General features: G+C 41.2%; 1 protein-coding gene across 1 annotated transcript in view; it reads right to left on the bottom strand.

Moving 5' to 3' along the window:
• TFEC (transcription factor EC) overlaps window positions 1-26,846 on the bottom strand; it is a 380,439-nt gene that overhangs the window by 244,321 nt on the left and 109,272 nt on the right. The window contains exons 7-9 of the mRNA XM_083463733.1: window positions 25,181-25,328; window positions 21,752-22,950; window positions 20,793-21,414 (exon numbers count right to left, since the gene is read on the bottom strand). Of these exons, the coding sequence (XP_083319859.1) occupies window positions 22,573-22,950; window positions 25,181-25,328 (526 nt within the window). The 3' untranslated portion in view covers window positions 20,793-21,414; window positions 21,752-22,572. The remainder of the gene's footprint in view (window positions 1-20,792; window positions 21,415-21,751; window positions 22,951-25,180; window positions 25,329-26,846) is intronic.

The raw sequence follows: 26,846 nt of genomic DNA on the forward strand, positions 1-26,846 counted from the left end.
CCATCTGAAAATCCAGAGAGCCACTGCCAGTCAGTGTAGGAAAACTGAACTAGGTAGATGAATTGTCTGACTCTATCTCAGGGCCGGCCCAAAGCATTTTGGCACCTGAGGCGAACCACAAAATGGTGAACCCCCTCCCCACCAGGGAAGAAGGAGTGAGTGGAGAACTACATCAGGATTAAAGGGGGGGTGGAATAATGATCTGCATCTGGATCTGCTGCTCCTGTGAATCTTGCTACCTGAGGCAGTCACCTCACCTTGCCTCTTGGCAGGGCCGGCCCTGCTCTGTATAAGGCAGCTTGCAGTATTCCTATCTGCCACCTGAAGCCACCATCTCACTCTGCCTATTGGTAGGGCTGGCTAGGGATGAAGCAGAAGTTCTATTCAATTCACATTTAAATACAAATCTACCTAGTTTGAATTTTGCACAGGCTGTGTACAAAAATGCATAGGGTGGAAATAATGGGAAGCAACAATAACTGGTGCTTTAAAAATAAATAAATTTCACCATCTAGATGGCACTGGATGCACATGGATCAAAGGACAGAAGGAAAGGATAGGCTGGCTATGAAAGAAAATATTCAGCTAAGAAGGAGGCTTGGGAAATGGATCTCTGAACACCTGTATCCACTTCAACTTGTCCATATACCGAACCGCACACTACAAATCACACACATAAAATGAAGAATACAAACTATATTGGAGTCATCAAAGTGATACCTTTTGGCCCCAGTATCCCCACCAATACTCCCTATGGGTATGCCTGGAGACAGACAGTCATGTCATGCATTCATAGCAGAGACTAGAGGAGGAATGACCACTGGGAGCAGCGTAGAGAGAAGAAACACCATGATGCATCTGCAGCAGCACAACTGGATGCCTTCAGCTGCCCCAGCTACAACAAAACATGTCTCTTCCCTACCAGTCTCTGCATCCACAGTAGGTGCTGCAACCTTCCAACTGTTTGGCTTCCCCCTCAAAGGCACATTCCTCCATTGCTTCCCAAGACAGACGGATGCCAACAACTTCCTACGACACTCACTCAAGTTCTCAGTAAACATCCCCTCACAAATTTCATAATTCTTGAGAGAATTCCTGCTTAGTTCCTGTTTACACTGACTTCATCTCTTTTTTATTGAACTGTACTCCTTAAACAAGCCCACATTTCATTGGATGCCAGGACTGGTCACATATGCTGCCTTAAAAGATTATGGCAGCAGCTTCTGTAGCTGACTTTTTTCATTGACAGGTAAGCTGATACCAGGGTAACATGCCTGTTGGATCATATCTCTCTTTCTGTTCTTTTAGATGTTGAAGCGATTTTGTCTTATGCCACGCCCCCACCCCCAGCAGCCATTTTATGTCAGGCAATCACAGCACTTTATCAAAGTTCCAAATCTGCCCACTGGCTCCAAAGTTTTGGCCCCTGAACTATGTTCTCATTAGCTGTGACGATAACTTGGACATCCTTTGTCCTATGCCAAACCTCTAGAAGGCTCCAAGATACTGAGTTAGGGCTAGTAGCAGAAGCTTCTACCCCCTCTGAGAGAGGAGGAGGGAAGGAGCGTTGTAGCATTTGCCAAAGCTCTCCTATTATTTTCTTAACATTGAAGCCGCTGGTTTGGTTTTTCTTTGGAAGAAGAAGGAAGGCCTTTCTATTCACCAAGAACTTTGAGATAACTCATTGTACTCTGCTCCTCTCAGTTTTTAAATCTTAGTTGTAACTTTGTGTTTGAACCAGCCTGGGCCTGTAGTCTTCATCAGAGGCCTTTATCTGTGGCCCAAGGAAAGTATGGAGGGTGTTCACACAAGAATGGACTTTATCAGTGGTGGCCCCCATCTGCAGAAGGCTCTTCCCATCTCTGTCAGCTTTTAGGTGTCAAATTAAGACCTTTGTTTAAGTACTGTTGTCTCCTATGGTGGTGCCCATCTTTTAGTGGGGTGGGAAGGACTTGGTCCTTATTAGCATGCTGCTGGATCATAGAATCATGGAACTGTAGTTGGAAGGGACCCCAGGGGTCATCTTGCCCTATCCTCTGCAATGCAGGAATCTCAGCTAAAGTGTCCATGACAATGGGCACCCAACCCCTGCTTAGAAACCTCCAAGGAAGTAGAGTCCACCACCTTTTGTGGGAGTCTCTTCCACCGCCAAACAGCTCTTACTGTCAGAAAGTTTTTCCTGTTAGTCAGAACCTCATTTCTTGTAACTTGAAGCCATTTTATGTAGTTTGCATGGTTAATTGCTTTATTTTTTTATGGTTGTAAATTGCTTTATTTTGGTCAAGTTCCTTTGAGAATTTTGTTGTAAAAAATGGCTGATAAATGAACTGAAATGAAATGCAGGGTCACAGTGAGTTTTTGTTTCCTTGTTTGATTTATTTAGATCTACACGTCATAAATTTTTTTGTGTGAAGCAGAACCTGTGCAGGATCAGATTCTTCTGCTTAAGAAGTGAAAGGATCTGATCCTCCATGGTGCTAGTGGGTTCTTCTTCATGAGGAGCGTCACTCGTGTGCAGGGAAGCCACTCGAGAAGGAGGAGGAGCCAGTACTGCACAGGGTCAGATCCTGCCACTTGACAGCTCTTATGTAGGAGGATCTGATCCTGTGCAGTGCTGAGCACCCCCAAACTTTCAAGGGGGTTTCAAAGGGTTGTTGAAGCCTTTTAAAAAAACCTTTTAACTGGCCCAAAATGTTTCAGGGATGAATTGCATAGGGTGAATTGCCACGATATGGGTGATCCACAGATCAAGACCGCAAGGCAGATTTGGGGGGGCGTGTCTGTGCACAGCCCTAATAAATACCTCACAAGCAGATAAGGATGGATGATGGATGAGCGCTCAGTAAAGGCTGGTTAGACACCCCAACTTTAGGGGGCTTAGGTGTCTCCAATCCCCCCAATATTTGTTTGAATGGGGTCCAGACCCCCTCAATATTGGGAGAAGGCTGCACCGGCCTGTGCGGTGATGGGAGATGTGTGTGACATCACGTGGTGCGTGTGTGACATCACACACACGCAACACACGCCAAGCCACCTCAATCTTGGGAGCAACCTGGCACCTCCAAGGCTGGTTATAATCTAACTTTCATGTAAGCTTTGTACAAACAAATAATTTGTTAAAAAACACTATTTTTAGATACCACTCAAACATGCACGCTAATATTCCTTTGAGCACAGGTTGGGTGGAGGGAGTAACTGAAGAAACTGAGGATATTGTGGCACCCTGCCTTTGGAATACCTTTCCCAGGGAGGCTCACCTGGCACCAGGTTTGAGGCCTTTTCAGTACCAGGTGTTTCCTCAACCCAGTCATTTTAGAGCTTCTTGCTTTGAGTATGACCTGCAACGAAATGTTGCGGCAGGAAGGGGTGTTTTTCAGGATTCCAGCCACTTCATGCCTTGCCCTCCCATTCCATTTTCTGTTTCCTTCTGTGGCCCTGAACACATTTTGTCCTCATGGACCTACCTGCTGTCAGGTAAGATTTGTGCTTTTGTACCTCTCGGAACTTCCCCCACCTCCTGACGCATGGATGGCACCATTTTGGTTACAGAAGCGACAGCAGTCACACCCTGGACGTTGGAAATTGAGGGAATAGTGTTGTTTCAGCTGCTGCCCTGCTGTGTTTTTACTGCGTTACTGTGTTGATTTTTTCCCCTTTAATGTTTGTTTTAACTTGTGAGCTACTCTGGGAACCTCTTGAGCTGAAGAAGCAGGATATAAATCATAAAGAACAGGAAAAGAGATTTTCTGCATATGAAATCAGGTGTGTTTTATGGCAGGGGGAACTAAGAAACTGAGAAGCTGGATTCCGAAAAAGGAATCTTTCCTTTCCTGATATTTTTCTTTACTTCTAGTGGTTTTGGACTGTCATCGGTATGCGCCAAACCAACACCTCTGGCTGCGTTTATATTGGAAAAAAGGGGGAAATGCCTAGAAAGTCAGACCAAGGTCACTTTGACACTGGAGCACTGTGGTGCTGATGAGGCACGGATGTTCTGCAATCAGAGGGAAGCACAATTAAAACAGTTGTTCCACACAACCCTGTTTTCCCAGATCTTTACAACAAAATCTGTCCAGAGGAGATATGGTCTGAAGCTCAACATAAAAAAAAACTAAGATCATGGCCACTGGTCCCATCACCTCCTGGCAAATAGAAGGGGAAGAAATGGAGGCAGTGAGAGATTTTAGTTTCTTGGGCTCCATGATCACTGCAGATGGTGACAGCAGTCACGAAATTAAAAGACGCCTGCTCCTTGGGAGAAAAGCAATGACACACCTAGACAGCATCTTAAAAATCAGAGACATCACCACCTTGCCGACAAAGGTCCATATAGTTAAAGCTATGGTTTTCCCAGTAGTGATGTATGGAAGTGAGACCTGGAAGCACAGATCCTGAAGCTGAGGCTCCAATACTTTGGCCACCTCACGAGAAGACTCCCTGGAAAAGACCCTGATGTTGGGAAAGATGAAGGGCACAAGGAGAAGGGGACGACAGAGGACGAGATGGTTGGACAGTGTTCTTGAAGCTACCAGCATGAGTTTGACCAAACTGCGGGAGGCAGTGGAAGACAGGAGTGCCTGGCGTGCTCTGGTCCATGGGGTCATGAAGAGTCGGGCAGGACTAAACGACTAAACAACAACTGTCAAGATCCTGAAATATGTTTATTCTGAAGTAGATCCTTCAGCAAAAAATATATTGCTTCTCCTGGCTGCCAGTCCTATCAGTTAGTTGGTTTCTCCTCTCTAGTTCAATGTGGTTCAAGAGGCTCCTATTTCTTCTGATACTGAAATTAGCCCCATAATTGAGAATTTTCTCATCTGGGCATAATCTCTTTCTTTCTCACAATATTGTATTTGCACACTTGCTGTGCTTCAGGAAAACAAAACAGAGACAAAACTTACCTGCTGCATTGTTCTGAACAGGATCGCATATATCTACCGGAATGGCAATAAATTGCTTATTACACTTGTGGGTAAAAGTAAAGGGACTCCTGGCCATTAGGTCCAGTCGTGTCTGACTCTGGGGTTGCAGCGCTCATCTCGCTTTATTGGCCGAGGGAGCCGGCGTACAGCTTCCGGGTCATGTAGCCAGCATGACCAAGCCGCTTCTGGCGAACCAGAGCAGTGCACGAAAACGCCGTTTACCTTCCTGCCGGAGCAGTACCTATTTATCTACTTGCACTGGTGTTCTTTCAAAGTGCTAGGTTGGCAGGAGCAGGGACCGAGCAACGGGAGCTCACCCCGTCGTGGGGATTCGAACCGCGACCTTCTGATCAGCAAGTCCTAGGCTCTGTGGTTTAACCCACAGCGCCACCCGTGTTCCTACACTTGTGGCTACTGATCCATTAATTGTCGCTACATCCTGTCAAAAGTACTGGGATTCATGTTAGATGGGATAACTAATTCTATTAGTTCTTGAGTGGGATTTAGGATGCATAGTTACATGGGAATAAGTCCCATTCAAGTCAGCTAACGGGTGAGTAAACATGAATGGGATTGCACTGTTAGACACAACTATAGTGATGACTCTTCTGTAACTACATCTTTTTTTATTCTTTTATATATAAAAAAAGATGGATTCTTTCCCCCTTCTTGGGCCTGTAGATCTTCATGACCACAGGCTCTGTCCAAAGACAACAGCCTTTTGGACTGCACCAATGGATGGCTAACCAGGCAAGGCGTGGAGTTTTTATTACTTAAGGCAGAGAGGAAATACACATCCTTCAGAAACAGTCCCAGGTGGAGCTGAGCAAGAGAGAGCTGAGCAGAAATCCACACATGCTTTCAGAAATAATAATCTGTCTATTCAAAAGCAATAAACTACCAAACAGCATACAAAGAATGAAAAACATAAAAGGAACATCACAAAAGGCATAAATGAAAAAAGACTCATTCAAAAAGAAGTCACTGACTTAACCCTGCAAGAAAAGTCTTATTTTTTCAAAAGATTTACCTGCTGATGTGGAAGTCGATCTTAACCTATTACGATGATGTAGCTGTTTATTGACCTCAGTCTGTCTAGCGACTTTCTTTAAAACTGGATGGGGGGGGGAGTTGCAGAGTTATGTAAAAGAAAGGTGGCTACGTTAAAAATCCTTAAATACAAAATCTCAGTACATAAAAATAAAATTTCAGATGCTAAAATGGGAGATGAGAATTGCAGAGCATTACCATACAGGAACTGGCATTTTCAGTGGTGACCTCTCTCTGTGAAATGCTGTCTCCAGGGAGACTTTTTGTAGTAAAAAAAATGACTAATAAATGAAATTAACAACAACTTTAGGGTCTCAACAAGTTTGGTGTTCCTGTTTTATTATTATTTATTGAGTTTATATACTGCCCTATACCTGGAGGTTTCAGGGCGGTTCACAGAAAAGATCAACATAAAAACCACAATATATATACAACAAGCCTATAACACCCCTCCCAAAAAAGGATCACATTTTAAAAGGCCATAGGATGTCAATCAGATCAACCAAAGGCCTGGTTACAAAGGAACATTTTTGCCTGGCGCCTAAAGGTGTATAATGATTTTTTAAAAATGTTCTTATTTTGTTTTTATATGCATTTGTTGTAAGCTGTCCAAAAAACCTCACGTTTCGAGGTGACCTGTAAATGCCATAACTAAATAAACCCTGTTTTTATTTTCAGTCAGAAATTTGCTATTGGTTTGGGAGTGGATAGAAATGGCTCAGGAAAATGCTTTAACTATTTCTCTTTTCTCCAATCCGTTTTGTTACTGTTGTTTCTGCTAATTTGTGAATAGTTCATTAAGTCCATGCATGTGGACCCGGTGCTTCTTTCAGCACTGCTGTCCCTGTGTCAGCTCTCTCTGCCTGCCGTCTGGGAAGCCTGAGACCACTGGGTGAGCGGCCATTTTGCGGCTCCATCAAGCACACTTCACCCAATGCCTCCTGATAATGCCAAAATCTGTATTGGCTATATGCTGACATCTCTGAGAACAAAGTCAATTCTGAAAGAGGGCCTTTATTTTTTGGAAAGGATGTTTATAAAAATAAATAAATTTGAATGCTGTAAACAAAACAATAAAATGCTCATTTCATCCTGACGAGACCAAGCACTTGTGAAACAACTCTCATAAAATCAAAGGTGGAGGGAGGGGGGAAGTTGGTGGAACTGGGGGGGGGGGATTAAAAAAAAAAATGGCGAGCATTTTTGCCTTGGCCTAGTTCTTAATGACATTATATTTCAGTAACAGAAAAGCTGCCAATTAAAACATGGGATGTATGTTTAGATGAGAGAAGAGAAACTATGGAATGCTGAGGAAAACAAAGGTGTGATAAGTGTTGGCTGCAAAAGAAAAATCTCTCACCACAGCGGGTCCCGTGAATTCTATCAGCTAATGCTGTCATCTTAAAGGTTTATGAGGCAAGCTAATCCAGAATGAGTTTCTGAGGATGCTATTTTCTGACTTTTGGGGGTTATTAATAATCATTACATTTTAAGTGACAGAAAATTGAACATCCACAATTCGTTGTTAGTGCCTTTCACTTGAATTGACCTTCTCATATGTTTGGACAGTAAGTGGGGAATCTCTTTATTACACAGTCAGGTTATTTTTAATTACCTTTCAGTTTTTAAAACTATAAGCAAAGCTCCTTAAAAGTTGAAAGTTTGAGGATTTTTTAAAGCACATATTAACTTGTACTATTCTCTTCAACATATCCAACAACTGGTCCATTTATTTGTGCATTTTCATTTTGCAAAAAATAATTGTATCCATTTCAACCACTTTTTCCAACAGAGGAACATTTTTCTCCATTATTGTATAGATCTTACAATTTACTGAAGCTATTTTGGCCTCGGTATATACAGAGGCAGAGCAAAATTCGGCTCTGCAGATTTCTTATTTTAGAAAAAAAAAAAGCTATTGGGCCTGAACAGTTTCAGATAGGTTCATACACATTGCAACCAACATTATGAAAGCCTCTTTATTTTATTATTCCAGCGCATCATTTTCACGCGATGTACTGTTCACGTTCAGTAAAATGGCTCTCCAAAATGGCTCCTCAGATTTTCACCTCCCAAAGAGGAGGTGAATCTCCCAGATAACAAACCCTGGTAATGGAATGGTGACAATAACCCAATCCATACGTTGAGTTGCTGCACACAATGAGCTTTAAAAAGTTGCCTCTTAAAAGAGGCAGTGGTTCAATCACTCTTGAAAAGCCAACCTTCGACTCCTTAGTTTGTGACAATGACTGCTCAGTCACAAATATTCTTCATCAGGAGGTTCATTTTATATGATGCAAGAATCAGGCCTTTGGTGTGGTGGCATTGCCTCCTTTTTTTTAAGGCAGAGATGCTTATCCAAGCCCATACCTGTATTGGAAATGGAATTGCTTTTATATATGTCATACTGTTAATCCCTTTAGGATGTTTCATGGGAGTGGTTCAAAAGTGAAATGACATGAATAAATATTTTATTTTAAAAGGTTACAGCTTTGAAGAAGTCTACACAGCAAATGGCTCAAGGTGGCAAGTCTATTAATTTCTGGTAAAAAATACAACCCATTTTTACCCCAACCTTCATCATGTTCCCACAGAAGCTTACAAAAAAATGAAAACATGTTCAAATAAAAAACAATTGCCTGGCAAAACAGAGGGAGGCAGAACCTCTAAATGAACGAAGGCCAGATTGTCAGGATTGAAACATCTTCAAATGATGGCAAGAGATGGAGATGACTTTCTGGTAGCCGGTGAATGCTTGAACATGCTGATTAGCTTGCGTGCTTAGGGGAATTAGAAAGAATGGCAAAATTTATTATCATAAATTAAACTAAAATGGCCTTATGGCAGTGTTACAAAATGGAGAAGGTGTTCAGTTCACTACAAGGAACAGCGCAGGATGAAGTGGCTGTAGGTAAGGATGTTCTGAACAGAATGAACAGGAGAAGGAAGTGAGAGACATAAGGCACAGTAATGTGATGAGCAAGGAGAAATTCCTTTAATAATTCCAGGGTGTGGTGATGACCTAAAGGTACACAGTTGGACACAGAGGGATTAGGGGGCTGTTTGTGAAGGTTAGTTGTTTCATGGGGTGATGGGGACTCCTCTACAATTAGACAGAGTTGGGACAATCTAGCATTGTCTCCTGTGAGAGGAATCTTTGGAGCCCTGAAAAATCTTGTTCCCTGGGTCCAGTGATGGCTGGTGCCCACTGGGACTGTTAGGGTTGAAGGCAGTCAGTGAATCAAGAGCCAGTGAAAGAACCAACTCCTTATTGGTTTTAAGTAAGGCGGCAGGCAGGAAGGTAGGGGCTGACTGATGGCAAACTGATGTTGGTGGTTGAGTGCCCCATCCTCCACTCAAGTTTTCATTGAAGGTAAGCAAAGCTTTCACAGAGAGCTCATGAGGCAGGACTGATTCCCTTGAGTTTCTAGGTTCCCCCATAATAGAAATGACTTGCTTTTTTATAAAGTTGGCTTGTGCTTCCTGCAAAAGTTATGACTAGTCTGGGAGGATGATAAATATAATTTAGAGACAGGGCAATTGGGGAAGGAAGCAAGGATGGGAGTCTAGCTAAAGTAAGCGGTGTCCAGCTCCCATGGAGATCAACAAGGTTGGAGCATCTTCAAAAAGATGAGTGTAGAGCTGTCTAGTGAGGACTAGACTGAAGTGTGGAACAGCCTGAGTGGGGAAGATTGTGGACTGAGAGATCCCCAGTGAGAGGAAAGGGACTTCCAGACTGAAAACATGCAATGGAATTTCCTCTGCCCCTCCTCCCTCCCATGCAATTGCATCATCCCCACAATCTGCTATGGGGGTTCCCCCCAGTCATCTAGAGCAGATTGAGGAGGGCACATGCGGAAGCAGAGGGAGGCAAAGTTGTATTGTATGAACAGAAGTCGCTGTGCTCACACAATGGCTGTAGTGGATTCAATCCTAGGTGCACATTAGCAGACTGACTCCTCACAAATACACAAGGCACTGCTATTGGGCTACAGCTCTGCCCATATCAGAGGGCCAGTTTCTGTGGCCATTTTTTGTGAAAAATAATACTAATCATCTAGCCCACATGAAGACAATAGTAGCACCTAAGAATACAAAAACAGGTCATTTTTTTCCTACAGAAAAAAACAAAACACAGCACTGGAAGATCTAAAGATGTAAGTTGTGTTAAAGTCTTTACAGTAAGATAACACTATTTGTTGTATAGAAATGTTTAGCAACGTTACTAGGAATTTTGCTCTAGGATATTGATCATGCTTGCACTATTGTACAAAAATACACCAGATCTTCCCCCATCGTCTCCCCACCACCACCACTAAAGAGGTTATTAAACATATTTAAGATACTCATGAACTGTTTTGGCAGATACTTATCGATGCATTTTAAACCTTTTGTTAGCTATAGTCTTCAGTCATTTTAGTACATTGAGAAGTAATCTTCAAGTCTGCCAGTCCCATTTTTGCATTACAAATCATTTGTAGTTTTATAACTGTCATTTCCAAGGACATCTGGAAAAGATGGATTTATGAAAGGTTACTGTGCATTCTAAGGAGGCCGGGAATTAGCATGACTTTGTAAAGGTTCTTGTAAATTGAGCAGCAGCTATAACTGGCAATAAGCTGTTTTCTGCTCTAGTCAAGTATCTTTATTTAAATATTAAGGGAGAGGTATGACCTCTGCCCTCAAAGATCACTGTGATACGGCAATAGCGCAATCTATTAACTGTCAATGAAGTACTATGGCCCCGGATCTCTCAAGATACCTATTTGTGGACACTGCTATAATAATCCTTCCATTAGGCATCCCCACGGCAAATAACCTTGGCTTTAACAGAGTCAGTTTAAAATTCCTTGGAGTAAAATTAAGCGAATATCTGGGTTTTGTCAGTTTAGGATGGACTGCCCGTATTAGCGTTGTTCTGTAAATTATAAGTAGCTGCCATTTTAACAGAAGCATTTCAGACATGCCCATAGGTAAATACGAAATGTAGAGGGGCTAAAAAGCCAATGCGTTGCTTTGTGTCATTTAACCACATTTAATTATTTGCTTCCTTCTGTATACATTTCATCTCTTTTCTTGAAGGAAAACTTGGGATCGCTAAGAATTAAACCTTGGAAATAAAAAAAGATAGAAAAGTATAATCCCCCATTGATACATAGATAATATTATAAAAGCAGCTGTTTTTTAAAAAGTTACCTAAATAGTTCACTCGCAATTAGATAGGCAGTGTTGAAAAGCAGAGGAGCATTCTAGTTTTGCTGCGTTTTGAGTAAATTCTTTTAAAAGCAGATATATAGACAGAAAGAGATTTCGAACTGTATGATGTCTCCTCAGTGATATTAGTCAAGTTCTGTTCTGCTATTTTCCCAGTTTGCCGCAGTTTAGCTTTTAGAGTAAGGGCCCCTCTAGACTTTTTTTTATTGTCCATTCATCATGATTTGTGCTTATGATGCAATCAAGTTATTTATACGTGACCTTTCAATACCATTTGTGCCTGCAATCATTTTGAGGCAGTTCTAGTGCTTCAGCTGCAATTGGTTCATGTCCAGCAGTTTACTGCTAAAACATTGTAACTTTTCAAAACTGCAAACATTCCCATTCTTTCCCTTCTCTTTTTCCTCCTGGTTTTAAGGCACTATTGTGGAAGGGCACCTTGGCAATGTGTTAAAACGCTTGCGGCATAGCTGCTCCCACATACTTCCTGTTGGTGCCAGATATTGGCATTCCTATGGGTTTTTGTATGTGGAAAAAGGAACCCTGGGGAAGCAACTCAAAGCAACAGGTAAAGTGAGCTGACATGTGGATGATCCAGAATAAATCCACTTCCAATGCACTATTAATGCATTGATAATATGTTGCTGAACACACATGCAATGAGACAGCAGCCTGTAAATCAGGGTAAATGTAAAGGGACCCCTGACCATTGGGTCCAGTCGCTGACGACTCTAGGGTTGCGGCGCTCATCTCACTTTACTGGCCGAGGGAGCCGGCGTACAGCTTCCGGGTCATGTGGCCAGCATGGCAAACCAGAGTAGCGCACAGAAACACTGTTTACCATCCCACCAGAGCGGTACCCATTTATCTACTTGCACTTTGACGTGCTTTCAAACTGCTAGGTTGGCAGGAGCAGGGACCGAGCAACAGGAGCTCACCCCGTTGCGGGGATTCAAACCGCCGACCTTCTGATTGGCAAGCCCTAGGCTCTGTGGTTTAGATCACAGCGCCACCCGCATCCCTGTAAATCAGGTTACAGTCCCGCAATGAGACCTAGCAAAAGGGACAACGCCCCCCCCCCCAACTTCCAAAACGTATATCTGCTCTCTGTCAGTTTGCATTTCTTAGTGCATTGATCTGATGTGATCTTTCCTGTTCTGGTTGATTCAGGAGGGTTCTGGAAGCTTCTCTGTGTGAAAGAAACAAGCAGAAGGTTCATGATGTTTGGGTTATTCCTTCAGAGAAGCTGAGTACAGCTGGCTTAAACTGGTTCTGTTATCTCTTTCAGTCAAGGTCATGCTGACTATAAAAGTAGGGCCACTTTCTTTATCTCCTTTCCTTCTGGTGTAGTGTTCTGTACATAGTGTTATTATAAGTTATTGTAAGTTTAAGTCTGCCGCAACTGGATTTCTTATGGACAGTGCCAATCCTGAATGTATTGGATTTGTGACCATTATGCTCATTTGCCTTCAGTAGCAGTAAAGCTCTGCTGGATGAAATACAATCACCTCTGGTCTATTTTTGGGGAATCCTACAACATGTTTACGTTTTTACTCTGCTAACTATACATTGGAATCTGCTCTGGATCAATATTGAGTAGAATTCAATGGCACTCACATGATCCTGCACCCGAGACCTGTCATATAAATGTATACCACTTGCTAGTGAACAACAGCCAGGGATAGATTCCCAAAGGCATCCACTTGACCACTGTGGCAAACGAGATCATGGGGTAGATAGGCTTTGGCCTGATCCAGTTGATCATTTTACTTGCTCAAATTAAATAACACAAATTTCTGAAATATCATTTTTTCACTCAAAACCCCACTTTTCCAGTGTCGTCTCCTCATTCATCATTGAAGTTGGCTTGTTTCAAGCAAACCATAGTTCACATTAAGCACCGTTGGATACGTTCAGATGACACGGCAAAAATGGAAGCATGTGCTTCTGATCTTCTCCAAATAGCCACACTGGAAGAAGATGGGGAGCACAAGAGCCCAACATAGCTTAGGGTTTCTTCCCTGTCGTGATAAGCCATGGTTTGCAATGCAGACCTGAATTGGCATTGCACAAACCACATCTAGACGGGTGTTTCACATATGGAAGTCTGCTTCTACCAGCAGATCCCCAATGGTTTGTGCATGCCAACTATAAAGATTTTTAGGCAGAGACTGCTAATTTCCCTAAATATTATGTTTATTTTTTGTCTATTTTAAAAGGGAGTGTCATGTGCCTAAATCAAGGACACCATGGAGCACGAGGGATTTTTAGAGATCTCTCCAGAAATCAGAGCTGCAGAGGGTGGTGCAGTCTTGGGTGCAGGCAGAAGGAAGTGACGCAGCGATGGTGCCACGGTGATAGGTGCTTCAGAGGTGGAGGCAGTGGTATGGGCAGTGCGGCAGAATAGAGTAGGACTTTCTGTTCCTCGCCAACCCTGGGTGAGGCTTAACAAGGGCTTTTCCTTAAAAATAATCGTCCGTTATCACTTTATGATACAATCCAGCATGGGATTTCAGTGGATTTCTGCTGCCCTACTGAATCATAATTTTGTGGTGCCATATTTAAAAAATAAATCAAAATGGCCCAGGGACTTAGCTGCTCTGCACCTCACATTTTTAAAGCGAAGCAAATTATATAACTGCAGTTCTCTAGCAAACGTTTGTAATCATTGAGAGACTGTAGTTGTATATGTATTTACCTCAGATTAAGCCCCATTCAGCACAGTGGGGTTTACCTCTGAGGAAACATGCATGGGATTGAATGGCAGATGTCAGTTAGTAGGTATAATGGTGCTCAGTATGCCTGACATCAAAATACAGTGGTACCTCGGGTTACAAACACTTTGGGTTACAGACTCCGCTAACCCAGAAGTAGTACCTCGGGTTAAGAACTTTACCTCAGGATGTGAACAGAAATCGTGTGGTGGCAGTGTGGCAGCAGCAGGAGGCCCCATTAGTTAATATGGTACCTCAGGTTAAGAACGGTTTCAGGTTAAGAACGGACCTCCGGAACGAATTAAGCTCATAACCAGAGGTACCACTTTACCTGGTATATATCCAAGACTGAACCATTTCGAATGCCAATTTATGGACATAGTATCTAGCAAGGGCATGAAGAGGATACCAAGCTCCTAACATTCTGATACTGTAAGTGTTAAACTGGTATTCTTAGATTATATGAATATAGTAATATAGTATTTTAGTATCAAGGGCTTTGTTCTGATGGTCAGCAAAAGCCTTCCAAATGTGGAAATATATGTTAATGACAGATATATCGGCAAAGAGGGGAGGGATGCTAAGTCTTCCAGGAACTTTTACAAATGGCATTTTTGAAACTATGATTCAGTAGACATTGTTCCATATGGCCCGTTTCAGCGCTGACACATTTAGGACCATGGCAAGAGACAAATAGACGTATGAAGCTGCAAGAACACATGTTTCATTTTCTGAAAAACAAATGCCTGGAAATGCAGTGAATGTGTTTGCTCCAAGTCCACCAATTTCACTTAGAATGAATGCCGAGGGGGGTCACATGTGTCGTCTCAAGTGTTAACAGCAGCTGTGGGGCAGGAGATTCCAACCAGGAGCAAAGGGCTCCAGAAGGCGTTCACCGTTTCAGCTCCTGCTCTGGTTCTGATGAATAATATTCTCCTCTTCTGGTGGCTATTGACTCCAGAGAGCAAAGACACTTATGGGAACGTGCCTTCCAGGACTGATAGCTCCCATGGGTCCATATGTGTGCACAATTTTTGTTGGGACTATAGCGGTCCTTCCCATGCGCTGTGGTTCCAACACGCTGTGGACTCAGATGACACCCTCCACTGAAGTTATTCATACTGGGGTGGGGGGGACAACAACAATTATTGTATTTCAAGTAACTCATTTAGCATCAGATCTACTCTGGTCCTAGGACTGTACGTACATTACAATGGTGTACAGTGAGAATAATGGTGTGAGGAGATGCGAGAGCAGTGGCATACCAGACACTCTTAAGAGCTTCTCATTCTGCTCCAAGAGAGAGTGAGATGTCCCTGAAAGTGTGGCAAGGCCACAGTCTGGAGAAAAGGGAGATGCACAATCGCCAGTAAGATAGACATGCTAACAGCTACCATTTCTGAGACCAATCCCAGGGAGGAGGAGCTTAGAATAAAAGGAGCAGAGATGTGGAAGAGATGCCAGTGAGATAGAAGTTCTCAGGTGGGGAAGCATAAATATGGTGGATAGTGAAGACAAAAGAGGGAAGGGTTGGACAGGGGGGCAAGGCCAAGCACTTCCCCAAAGGAGCCGTAAAAGGCGAGAGAGGTGAAAGGAAGGGCTGAGGGGTGAGAGAAACTACCTGAGCAGGAAAGCTGGTTTCACCAGGGACATAGCACACAGATCTATGTGCAATGTTGGGTATTTACCATAAAGCTGTGTCATAGAAGGGATCCCATGATGATAAGCGCTCTAATGTCAGTCTGAGAGCTAGGCCTATCAGGAGTCAATGAAGGTAAAGGACTTCTTGGTGTTCCAAGGATCCTTGGGATGTGGGGAGGAAGGTTTGGAGAAGTTCACAGAGGCTGCACATGAGATTGTGATCACAAGCTCTGCTTCCCCGTTCACACTCTCAGACCAACTTGTGAAAGGACCTCCACACTCACAAATGGAGTGTGTATAGACTCTTTCTGCATGATCAGGGACGGAATTTTTTTGCACAAACCAAGCCTAAGCACCTACAGTGTGTACACATATAACTCTTTCACCATGGGGTTCATGAACACAAGGGACACAACCTCAGTCCCTTGGCCACTTGTTGATTGCTCCACAGTGTCATGCATGCATATTCTTCTGTCTTCACCCTTGCAATGACTTCCCCCTAAGTAAATGTATTTGTTGTTTTGTTAAAAGCATGTCTATGCCACTTAAGATTTCAAAAATCTTACCAACACAGTCGCTAGATTAGCAATGATCTGAGGACCCTGAGAGAGGTCCCTGCTGAGGCATAAGTATTTATGTGTGTTGCAATGTTAAATATATAGAATGGGTGACTGTGCTACCCTATATAGGGTCTGTCACCCTACTCTCACTGGGTCCAATTTCATGGGTTTCTGGAGCTTCTAACCCCTGTCCCCAGGCTACATAAACTGAAAGGAGGGAAACAGATGTTGCTATTATCCTGCCCCCTGGTCCTTGTTCTTTTTATCCCTTGTTCTGGACAGGTGTGCTGTATGTTTATAAAGGTTTGCAGTGGGTGCCAAGAATAACATCGCAGGGCATTCTGCATTTGAATTAATAATGTCAGCTGAGTAAAATATTCCCCTTAAATTTCAGACATAAATTAATATCTTCATATTATCTTAATAATGACACACCAGTGTCACATATGACCTCAATAAGAACAATTGTCATTTTTAATGAAATCTGGAAGAAAAAGCTAGTTCTTGTACAATATGAGAAATGTTCCTATCTCCTACAGTATATGCCCTCCCCATGAATCTATAATGCTCACCATACAATTGTTTTTCAGCACTTTCTCTCACTCTAACCTAGCCTCTTATTCAATTATAATGCTCGAATGAGTCACATGCAATATTTCCAGTCCACTTTTCCTGGCTCATGAAACTTTTTAACGAAATGTTAGCATTTGCAGACACCAGATGTTTTGACATAAGGAGAAGCAATATGCAAATTTTAATCCATGCTAGGAACAATAGCCTGCAGGCACCATTTTTTTATTACATGAATCATATACTTAACCACAATGTGGTGGATTATATCAGAATCATTGCCATCCTGAGCATTCTACACTTGTCTTGTAGTTGCCAATTAATGAAAGTGATATATATTTAAGTTGATGGGTATCAGTGATTTAACCGAGACCACTTGGCACTTAACTACCAGAGCATCCCTGATTAAATTTGTGGTCCTGACACTGATTAGTATCAAAACTTCACAGGTGTGTCTCTAATCGGCATTGTCTGTCAATACACAGGATGCTGACATCAAATTTGATTGTAAGCGCTTTTGTAATATCACTGTCTCTAATCAGGTAGGCAGCATACAATGTTTTCTTAATTTGAATATTGTGATTCAATTTCTCCATGCTGTATATAACCTTTAACGGCTCCATTCTACCAGGTGCTGAGCATTCTTTGGATTAAAATGCACTAAGCCCTTTGCAGATTCAGATCCCTAGTGTGTTACCACACACGAGAGTCACATTTCCTTTTCTAGTTCATCAAATTCAAAATTAACTGCAAGAGTGCTAATTAGCCTCCACTGTTTGCAACACAATAATTAAAAGAGTTATAATTAAACAACTCCAAAGCAAATAAATCTGATGTATGACTAATGGTCTCTAAAATAATAAAAAAAACACTGTGTTTTAAAATGTGCACCACCAAGACTACAAAACTTTGCTAAATTGTATTCATATTTAATCACAGTGCGCCGTTCTATGATATACATAAGCTAGCACATGCATTCCAAGAATGGAAGTACCGGGAGTTTTAAACGTTAACAAGCAAATCCTTACTAAAGTTCATTAAACATGGGTATCTTCCAAGTGCCAAAATGTTGTCTAATTATCGGCTTTCTGAAATGTTTTACATCCTAAAGTACCATATTGTTTATCCTAGATTGTCTGGGGAACATCTAGTATATTAAAAAGGGTTTCCAGTACTTCTTCGTGAATTAACTGATATCATCTTGCCTGCTAGCAATTTCGCAACATTTTAAAAATGTTTCCCATAAATCAAAGCCTTAGCAGCAGGAATAAACAGAAAGGAGGAGATCGTATTAAATGTATAATGGGAAGCTACTGGATCATGATGTCTTATAATGGATGCAGTGTTTAGCTGTTGTTCGACTTTGTCTCTGCTGAGTACCCTCTCAGATGTGCTTAGCTGGTGTTATTATATTGTCTCGCTGGATGTGATGCTTATTGTCAGTCTGAACAAAACAACTTCATGTGGGCTCTACAAAGACCTATTTTACTTTTGCTTGAGAATTGTATACCTATAATAAATATAAATACCAGCCCATATTAAAAGTAGTTTTAATAAAGATTGCATAAAGGTAGGAAATAAAGCACCTTCTGTCGCATACTTAGAAAACAAGAGATTTGTATTAACAGGAGAAAATAGCAATTACTATAAAAATGACTCTACAGTCTCATAATAGCAATGTAAATGTCTTAACTGATCTAAAAGACTTAACATAATTTTAAATTACAATAATTTTACATTCTCCGTTTTTATATACAACCCTATTACAGTCAAATGTATTATAATAACAATGTTCTTATTAAGATTAAGTGGCTGAATTATTCTCAGCCCTTTATAGTATAAAGCAACAGCATTTCTAGCTCTTAAACAATGGTTTCACTTTTAGCATTTGATATCTACAATGTCGGCCATAAAACACTCTAGGGTTCAGGATTTTTGTTGTTGTTGTTCAATGAGGACCTGTGTCCATTTCACAAATTAGACAAGACAACAATATTTCAGTTCCTCATTTTGCATAACGATGAGTTTACTGGTCCATGTATTCTGGAAGAACAAGATAATTCTCGAATGTCTGTTATTAGCTTGTGGGGTGGGGAGCTAACCAGCCCTTCTGCTCCAATGAATATTTCAGTTCCTAAGGCCTCCACCATATGAACAGTATATACCTATTACTAAGACTTGATTAAAGCTGTATTGGAAGCCTCTCGGACATATTTCTCATAAACTACACTTGTAGCATACACTCAAATATTAATCTGGTCTGCTTTCCTTTCCCATTCCGGGGAATGTTGTATGAACTAAGACAGGAAGTTCCATCTCCTTTCTATAAAGAGCTCTATATGAGATCTCCCAGGGTTTGATCTTGCCAGGTGCTGAGTGTCAGTAAAATAACAAAGGCCTGTAGCCAAAGGCACTATGCAGATACTTAACACAATTTGCACAGCAATTATTTTTGAGATTGGTGCAAAACCTGAGTGTGACCAAGCATACTAGAGATTTCAACCTGCGCTGGGTTGCTGTCCATTCAAATGGCAGGCATATAATCCGACAGTTGGGAGATATGTCTGCTCGTGTTATATAATGGAATTGCTTTTTTAAAAAAATAAAAATAAAAATTCAAAACGAACATTTGAAACACTTATGCATGGGTACTGCAATGTCTTTTTCAGAGAAGTAAGGAGATTCAGTATCTCCTAAAATCCAGAGTTCAAAGGAACGACCAAGCACGCCCATAGAAGCTGAATGAGAAAACCATGTAGAACATTCATATTTAATTTCTTTATCTCCATTAAGGACTTGTCCACCAACGTCTTTAAAATAATGTGATTTCTATGAAAGGCCAATCTGAAATACTCTCTCACTTTCCACTTCTGAAACATCACTTAACTTTTCTAAGTGCAAAGTTGGGGGCGGATGAGTGCCAGTTTATTTCCTGATTATTAGTATTTGATATAGAATTATTCTATTTATTCAGTTCATCAACCCACACTATTCTCCATGATCCCTCTAGATATGAAAATGATGTGAGTAACCCATGCCCTCTTACTGCTAAACCTCTATTATTTCATTAATCTATATGTACCATTACAAGTGTATTACCACCTTAACACATATAGTTACCCTAATAATCTGCTGCGATTCCAAGGTCACTTTTTGGATAGTAAATCTAGACTGTTAAAATATCACCAGACATACCATAGTACAGCAAAGTAAACAAGCTACACTTCTTAAATATTACTTAGCTGCAATTATTATGGTTGAAAATAATATTATAATCTAATGACTACTGAGTATAAAGTTGTGCACTAAGCTCGCTTTTTTTGCATTGTTCACAGTTCAACCCTATTCATGTCTACTCAGAAGCAGGACAATGAATTCAGTAAGATTTCCCCCAGGTAACTGTTCATAGAATTGCAGCCTTAATTGTGTATGATATGTAACATCATAATTGCAGGAATTATGCATCTTTTCTAGTCTATTTGACTGACATACTTTATCGATTCCTTTCTCTGATCAATAATGTGAAAATACTTGAATTTTTCAGGTAACAGATTTCCATAAACTGCAAAACAATGTATTAAGCATTGCCATTTCATTTTTTTAAAAAATAAATAAATTCTTCAACATTCCTGCTGCATTAAGGGACAAACACCATCCCAGATAGAGAGATAGAAAGTCTATCTAACTTGTATTAACTAACTCTCCAGTTGGATAATATTCCCATTCGCCAGAGTTTTAGAACCAGTATCAATATGCCGTTTAAAAATCACCAAACATTAGAACTGAGCCCATAAGGAGCTTTTCCTCAAATTGTGGGGATGGGGAAGATTTAGGGGCATAAAAAGGAGGTGAAATAGGGATTTTTCTTTTCTTTTCTTGCCACTACTTTCAGCTTCATGGCAGTGGGTCCTCCCAGGATGCTAGCGGCCAATTTACTCTCACAATGCTCCTGGAACAATGTTACCTTTTCACAAAGAATTGTTTTATGAGGAATTGAGATCAAGAAATGCCTACTTGGGGAAAAACAACAACCACCACTTCATGATAACTGTGTCAGTTTGGGGGGCATTGTGAGGGGGACAGAATGGTGGCTGAAAAATAGGTGACTGCCAAGAAATCACTGTAAGTTTCATCCTCATATCCCCAAAACAGTTGAAAAGTCCATCTCCCCAGCCTGTGAAATTGGCAGCCGTCTCAATTCAGCCCTGATAAACACATTATCTAATGTGTCTCATTCACTTTGGGAAAGGTGGGTGATATCGGTTTTTAGCACAGCCCTAGGATGTATTTCCCTTAGTAGTGACAGAGACTCCGGTGCTTAAACCAAGTTTAAGCTCCTTTGGGAAAGCAGTCCTGGCCTGTCTATATGGTCCAGGAGCAGACCGGAGTGAAAACTGCCACTCCAAGGTCGGCTCCTGAATGCCCGCCCCCAGGCCACCATGGATTGGCTGAAATTCAAACCAGGTCTGACAGGGACCAGTGTTGCTCCACAGCAGCCAGGAATAGAGCTAACAGGAAGGTGGCAGTGCTTTGGTCTGTCCCAGAGTCATTGCAACAGGATCCAACCACCATCCACCCTTGAACCAGGTAAGCAGCCATTCTCAGCTCCTTTGGGATGACAGATTCTGTTATAAACAGTAGCAGCCTAGCTTTTTGCCTTTGATTGGTCAACAGAACAGTACCATCTGCTTGCTGTACTTCAGGTTGTGACTTCAGGCTCCCAAATTGGTATATAGTGGTGCCCTGCAAGACGAATGCCTCGCAAGACGGAAAACTCGCTAGACGAAAGAGTTTTCCGTTTTGGAGGTGCTTCGCAAAACGAATCTCCTATGGGCTTGCTTCGCAAGACGGAAATGTCTTGCGAGTTCCTGTGGGGGTTTTTTCCTTTCCCCCCTTTTTCTAAGCTGCTAAGCCGCTTATCCGCTAATCCGCTAAACTGATAAGCCGCTAAAAGCCGCTAATAGCGCTAATAGCGCTAATCCACTAATCCGTCAATGGGCTTGCTTCGCAAGATGAAAAAACCGCTAGATGAAGAGACTCACAGAACGGATTCTTTTCGTCTTGCGAGGCACCACTGTACCCATCTCCAAATCTTGAGTCATGTATGGCTGCCCTTGGGCCCAACACAGCCCCGACAGTAGTTCACTGTTTTTTTGGGATACAACCAGTGCTTTTTCCCCAGGGGTTATTCAAGGGTTTGCAGTACAGGAACCTCTTTTTGTTGTTGTTAAAAAGTGTGGCACTTACTGTAACAACTTCCTGGTGAATACCGGCACCTGTTTGTCTAGAAAAAAGCACTGGGTACAATATTGGTGTATAATTGCAAGGAAACACATCTGCAGCATTATTAGTAAATAAATATGAATCAGTGGATTGGATCCAGACTGGGTCACACTGAGAGCAGATCCATTGAAATCAATAAAACTGAAGTTAGTCTTAACTTAATGGATTCCTACAAATTTCAGTGGCATGACTAAGTCTAGATCTTATCCATTGCAAAGTGTCAGCTGTGAAATATCCGTGTTACTGTGATCACTTCCAACCAAAGACATGCTTTTCACCAGAGCTTTGTTTCAGGGGGAACTCACAGGAACTCAATTCTCGCACCTCTCAGGTGGGTTCTGGCATGACTCAGGTGCCATTCTAAGAGAACAAGGGAGGTGACTTCCGGAACCTCTTTTTCTATAAAAATAGCACTGCATTTCACTCTATTGCTCATCTGTGTTGTATGCACACACCTAAACTATATATTCCCAGGGAGGTTCTCTCAACAACAGCTGACTCCTTTCTTTTTCCAGTTGAGCTGAGCAACAACATAAATACATGTCATAATTTTCTTAGCACCAACGAAGTCAAAACAAAACAAAACAGCAGCACCCAAACTATGCAGTCTTTTCCATGCTATACATCATCTCCATCATCTGAACTGAAGCTACTTCTTCTGCTGCTACCTTTGGACACAGCAGGAGACACAGAGGATAAGAGTGGATCTGTCCCAAATGGTGATATTGTATCGTCCAGTAATATGTCATCCAACCTCTGCTCTTTCAAAGCGGCACTGAAAGACAAATCTGTAAAGTGCGAGAGTGGATCCGAAAAGGCTGCAGAGGCATCACCAAGGTCAGAGTGTTGCTCGTGGACCACAGCAAGATGTTGAGAATAGTCTACTGAATTCTCTTCTTGATAGACCTGCTGTTTCATGACATGGGATGCTAAGTCCACCGTGCTGATTGTAGGCATGATTGGCAGGCCATGAGCTCGTGCTTGTATTTCTAGTTCCTGTGGTTTAAGAAAATAATATTTAGAACATCACTGTAAAAGGTGAGTTGATTTTGTTTCCGTAAACCAGAATGGGGAAACTGTGGCCTACCAGATGTCGTTGGACTCAAACTCCCATCAATTCCCAGTCAACATGGCCAATGGTCAGGGATAATTAGAAGTGTACTCCAACAATATTTGGAATATCACAGAGGTTCCCTTCCCTGTTGTAATCTGAGATGTGGTAATGAGGGAATTGAAAGTTGCATCTGAAATAATTCTGAAATCTATTTTGACAGTATGCTTAAAATGTGCAATATTCATACTGCTGACAAACATTGTACAGCATGTTGTTTTTAGTAGCATAACAGTGATGTTTACACGTCATACTAAACCAGGCTTCCACAACCTCATGCCCTACAGGTGTTTTGAACTAAACACACCATCATCCTTGACCACTGGACATGTTTGCTGGGGCTGATAGAAGCTTGAGTCCTACAACATGTGGCAGGTACCAGGTAGGGCAAAACTGCACTAGAACACAGTAGGTTGTGAAGCTGGCTTGTTTTATGAGCCAGAGTTTGCTTAAAACCACAGACTCTGCTTCTTGCATAATGGCAATCCAGGATACTGTGGAAGTGAAACTACACACTGACAACATCCTTCTTCCACCCTTCTTTGAGGACAGGGGAACACACAAGGCTGTTCAGGCTTGTAAATGTTACACTGAACTATGGTTAGCATGATAGGGGCATGTAGACATTATGATTAACTAGGGTTTCTCATGATGGCAATGAGCCAGGGAGAATTAGAATGAGGATACTGGAAAACCTCAGGTTTTTTTTTTTGCTAACCACTGTTTAGTGTTATGTCCAAATTTCAACAAACTGTGGTTAGTGTTAACTGTAGCTTACAGAAATTAGCCTACTACAAACCATGGCTTATTAGTTAATGCATTTCAATAAACCATATTTAGTTTAACTACAGTTCAGACATAAAGCTAACATATAATTAGTTGGAAATGGAAGTAAGATGTTCTGATCTCCTCCTCACAGTCGTGGCAGAGGAGAAGAGGGAAACAGTGGTTGCAGAATCCTAAGACTCATTCTCATTATGACAAGTCAGAGTTTATTGATATGTTTGAAAACTGGCAATATCATGGGCATTTTCAAAGCATAAAAGAGTATATTTGAGACTTCAGTGTTTAAATATTTTTTTCAATAAACCAAGTTGTTGAAAGGAGTACCATGGCTACGCACAATGGACATCTATTTACATTGTGGCTCAATCCATCCAAAGTTAAGCATTTTTTAAATTCCATTATTTCTGTGAGAAAATTACAATGTAATCATAATTATTTAACCATCTACTATGACCTGTTAAACTCAGCAGGGCTTACTAATATGTCTACTCAGAGGTAAGTCCCATAGAGTTCCGTGGGCTTATTCCAAGGTGTAAGTACAAGATTGTAACCTTTAATTTCTCATTTAAATCAATGGCTCCTAAGAATGACTAATTGTGACTGGATCAACGGTTGGATGCATGATCCAGCCAAACCCAAGCTCTTTGGAGTCGCCTTGATTTTAATGGGAGAGTTAAGCATATGCTTAATCTCCCCCACTGAAATCAGCAGCTTAATTTTCGATGGATTGTGCCCTGCATTAAGTACTTAGAAGTGATGAGAAAATCCTGCCAGCGTTTCTACTTGCTAATTATCTACCAAAATTCAGGAATGCTATCTAGAAGCACACCAGATACCTTACCCAATTAAATATGTTATAAATCATGTGCGCTCTGCTACAGAAAGCCGCGGAAAGATGATGTGTGCCTTAATTTAACGTGGCACAACATACCCCAAGGTAACACAATGTCACGGGCATTTTTCAAAGTGCTATGCGATATCCTGGAGTCTTGAGTGTTCAAATACTATTTTCAACAAACAAATGAAATAAGGAGTGGTTTTTCCCCCTCCCCACCTTCAATACTGTGGATTTTACCCAGGTCCGATATACACAAAGGGCAGAATGTCCTTACAGTATTCCCCTCTAAACCACTGCAATATACACCGTTGTGCAGCTAGCCCTACAAGTACTGCTGCACAAATTAAATACTGCAATCAGTAAGATTTTTCAGCATTGTTCTGTTAAAGTGCTATGGATGATTGGGAAGATACTGCAAGACACAATTTGATGATGGAGAAGCAGGGGCGGAGAGGAAACTCGACCCCTAACAGGTCCATCCCGATACAAACCTGAATTCGAAGCAAAAGCCTCCTATTGGCCTGTTCTAATTTCTTCTGTCTATGCTCTAATTCTCTGCCTCTTTGTTGTTCTTTTTGTAACCACTTGATATACTCCACCGATGCTTTTAAAATAGTTCCTTTGTTCCAGCGCATATCACTGCAGAAAGTGGAGATAACCTTTTCACAATTGTGCATGTCAGCAAAATTCATAAGAACGTACAAAATCTTTTACATTAATATGAAATAATGATTTACATGACCATTATTCACTCTTAGATATTATTGCTTCTGAATGGAAATTTTAATAGAATAGTTAAGAAGCCCTTATATAGTAAAATTAATCCCAGAATGAAAATAAGTGTCAAAAGAAAGTAATAAAGTGACTTTTTGTGTGTGGAAGAGCTAAATGCAATATCATGATTCTACCATTACAGTTTTTATATTTTTAGTGAAAATTGCTTTTATTATTAACTCCAAGATTAAAATCTATGTGCAGTATTTCTACATTAATGAACTAGGAAACATACATTACTGAGAGTTTAAGCCTAAATTTTTAAAGATCATTTCAAATATACTTCTCTTTTTTTCCTGACTTTCTAATGAGGATGCCTTTATGCTTATTGGAATAATAATAAAAAAGGCTCAATTTTGATCCCTACTGCTGATGATACACAGAAACCATAGTTTAGCAACTATTATGTCATATTACAAAACCTGTGTGATTAATGCAAACTAAAACAAACTTCTCAATATACCGTATGTACGCCTGTTGCCTTGTATTGCATTGCACATTCATGCTGAAGCCGTTCTGAAGCAGTTTAAGAGGAGGTACCAACAACTGCAATTGTACAATTGCAATCACACAGAGTTGCATGCATCAAAGTGTATATCTGAAGTGGTGACATAAGGAAAGACAGGCCCTTGGTAGAGTTGAGAGGGCACCTTGCCCAGGTGATGTCTCATAGGGTGTCACAGAAGCTATGTTAGTTTCTGCCAGCTTATACACTTTCACAACTGTACAGATCTTTAGGACCAAGGTGCCAATATAATTGGTTCTGAGTAATGAGCTGCTGCTTCTTACAAGGAGGTCTGGCAAAACAATGCAAATAAACAGTGCGGTCATTCCCTCAAAACATCTGGGTTTAATCAACAAGTATAGAGATTTTCAAATGAGGGCCAGTGAAGCCAAACTGGGTATACTGGTCCTGGCTTAAGCTGTGATCTATACTCTAGTGACCTGGAATTTCTGTCTTTCTGGAAGTTTCATATTTTTATCAGTCCATCCCCTCCTCTCCCAATCTCAGTGATCCAAACAGAGCCAACATCAAGTTTAGTTAGGTCTGGATTGCAACAAAGAGAAGCCAAGCAGGTGATATCCAACTAAGTCATACATAGAATAAAACCACTAAGATAAAGGTGCTTAATTTACATAGGTCTGTAAATGATGTTGCATTTAGTTCTTCCACACACAAAAAAGTCACTTTATTACTTTCTTTTGACACTTATTTTCATTCTGGAATTAATTTTTACTATACTGTATAAGGGCTTCTTAACTATTCTATTAATAGTGGGTTTACTCTGCATATGACTTAGTTGGCTATCACCCATTGTAATTTATACGCTATGTTGTACACTATGTTGCATTACTATTCAGGGAATTTTTTCCGGGATTTAT

The sequence above is a fragment of the Podarcis liolepis genome, assembly GCF_965112155.1.
Source record: "Podarcis liolepis genome assembly, chromosome: 10".
NCBI lineage: Eukaryota > Metazoa > Chordata > Lepidosauria > Squamata > Lacertidae > Podarcis > Podarcis liolepis.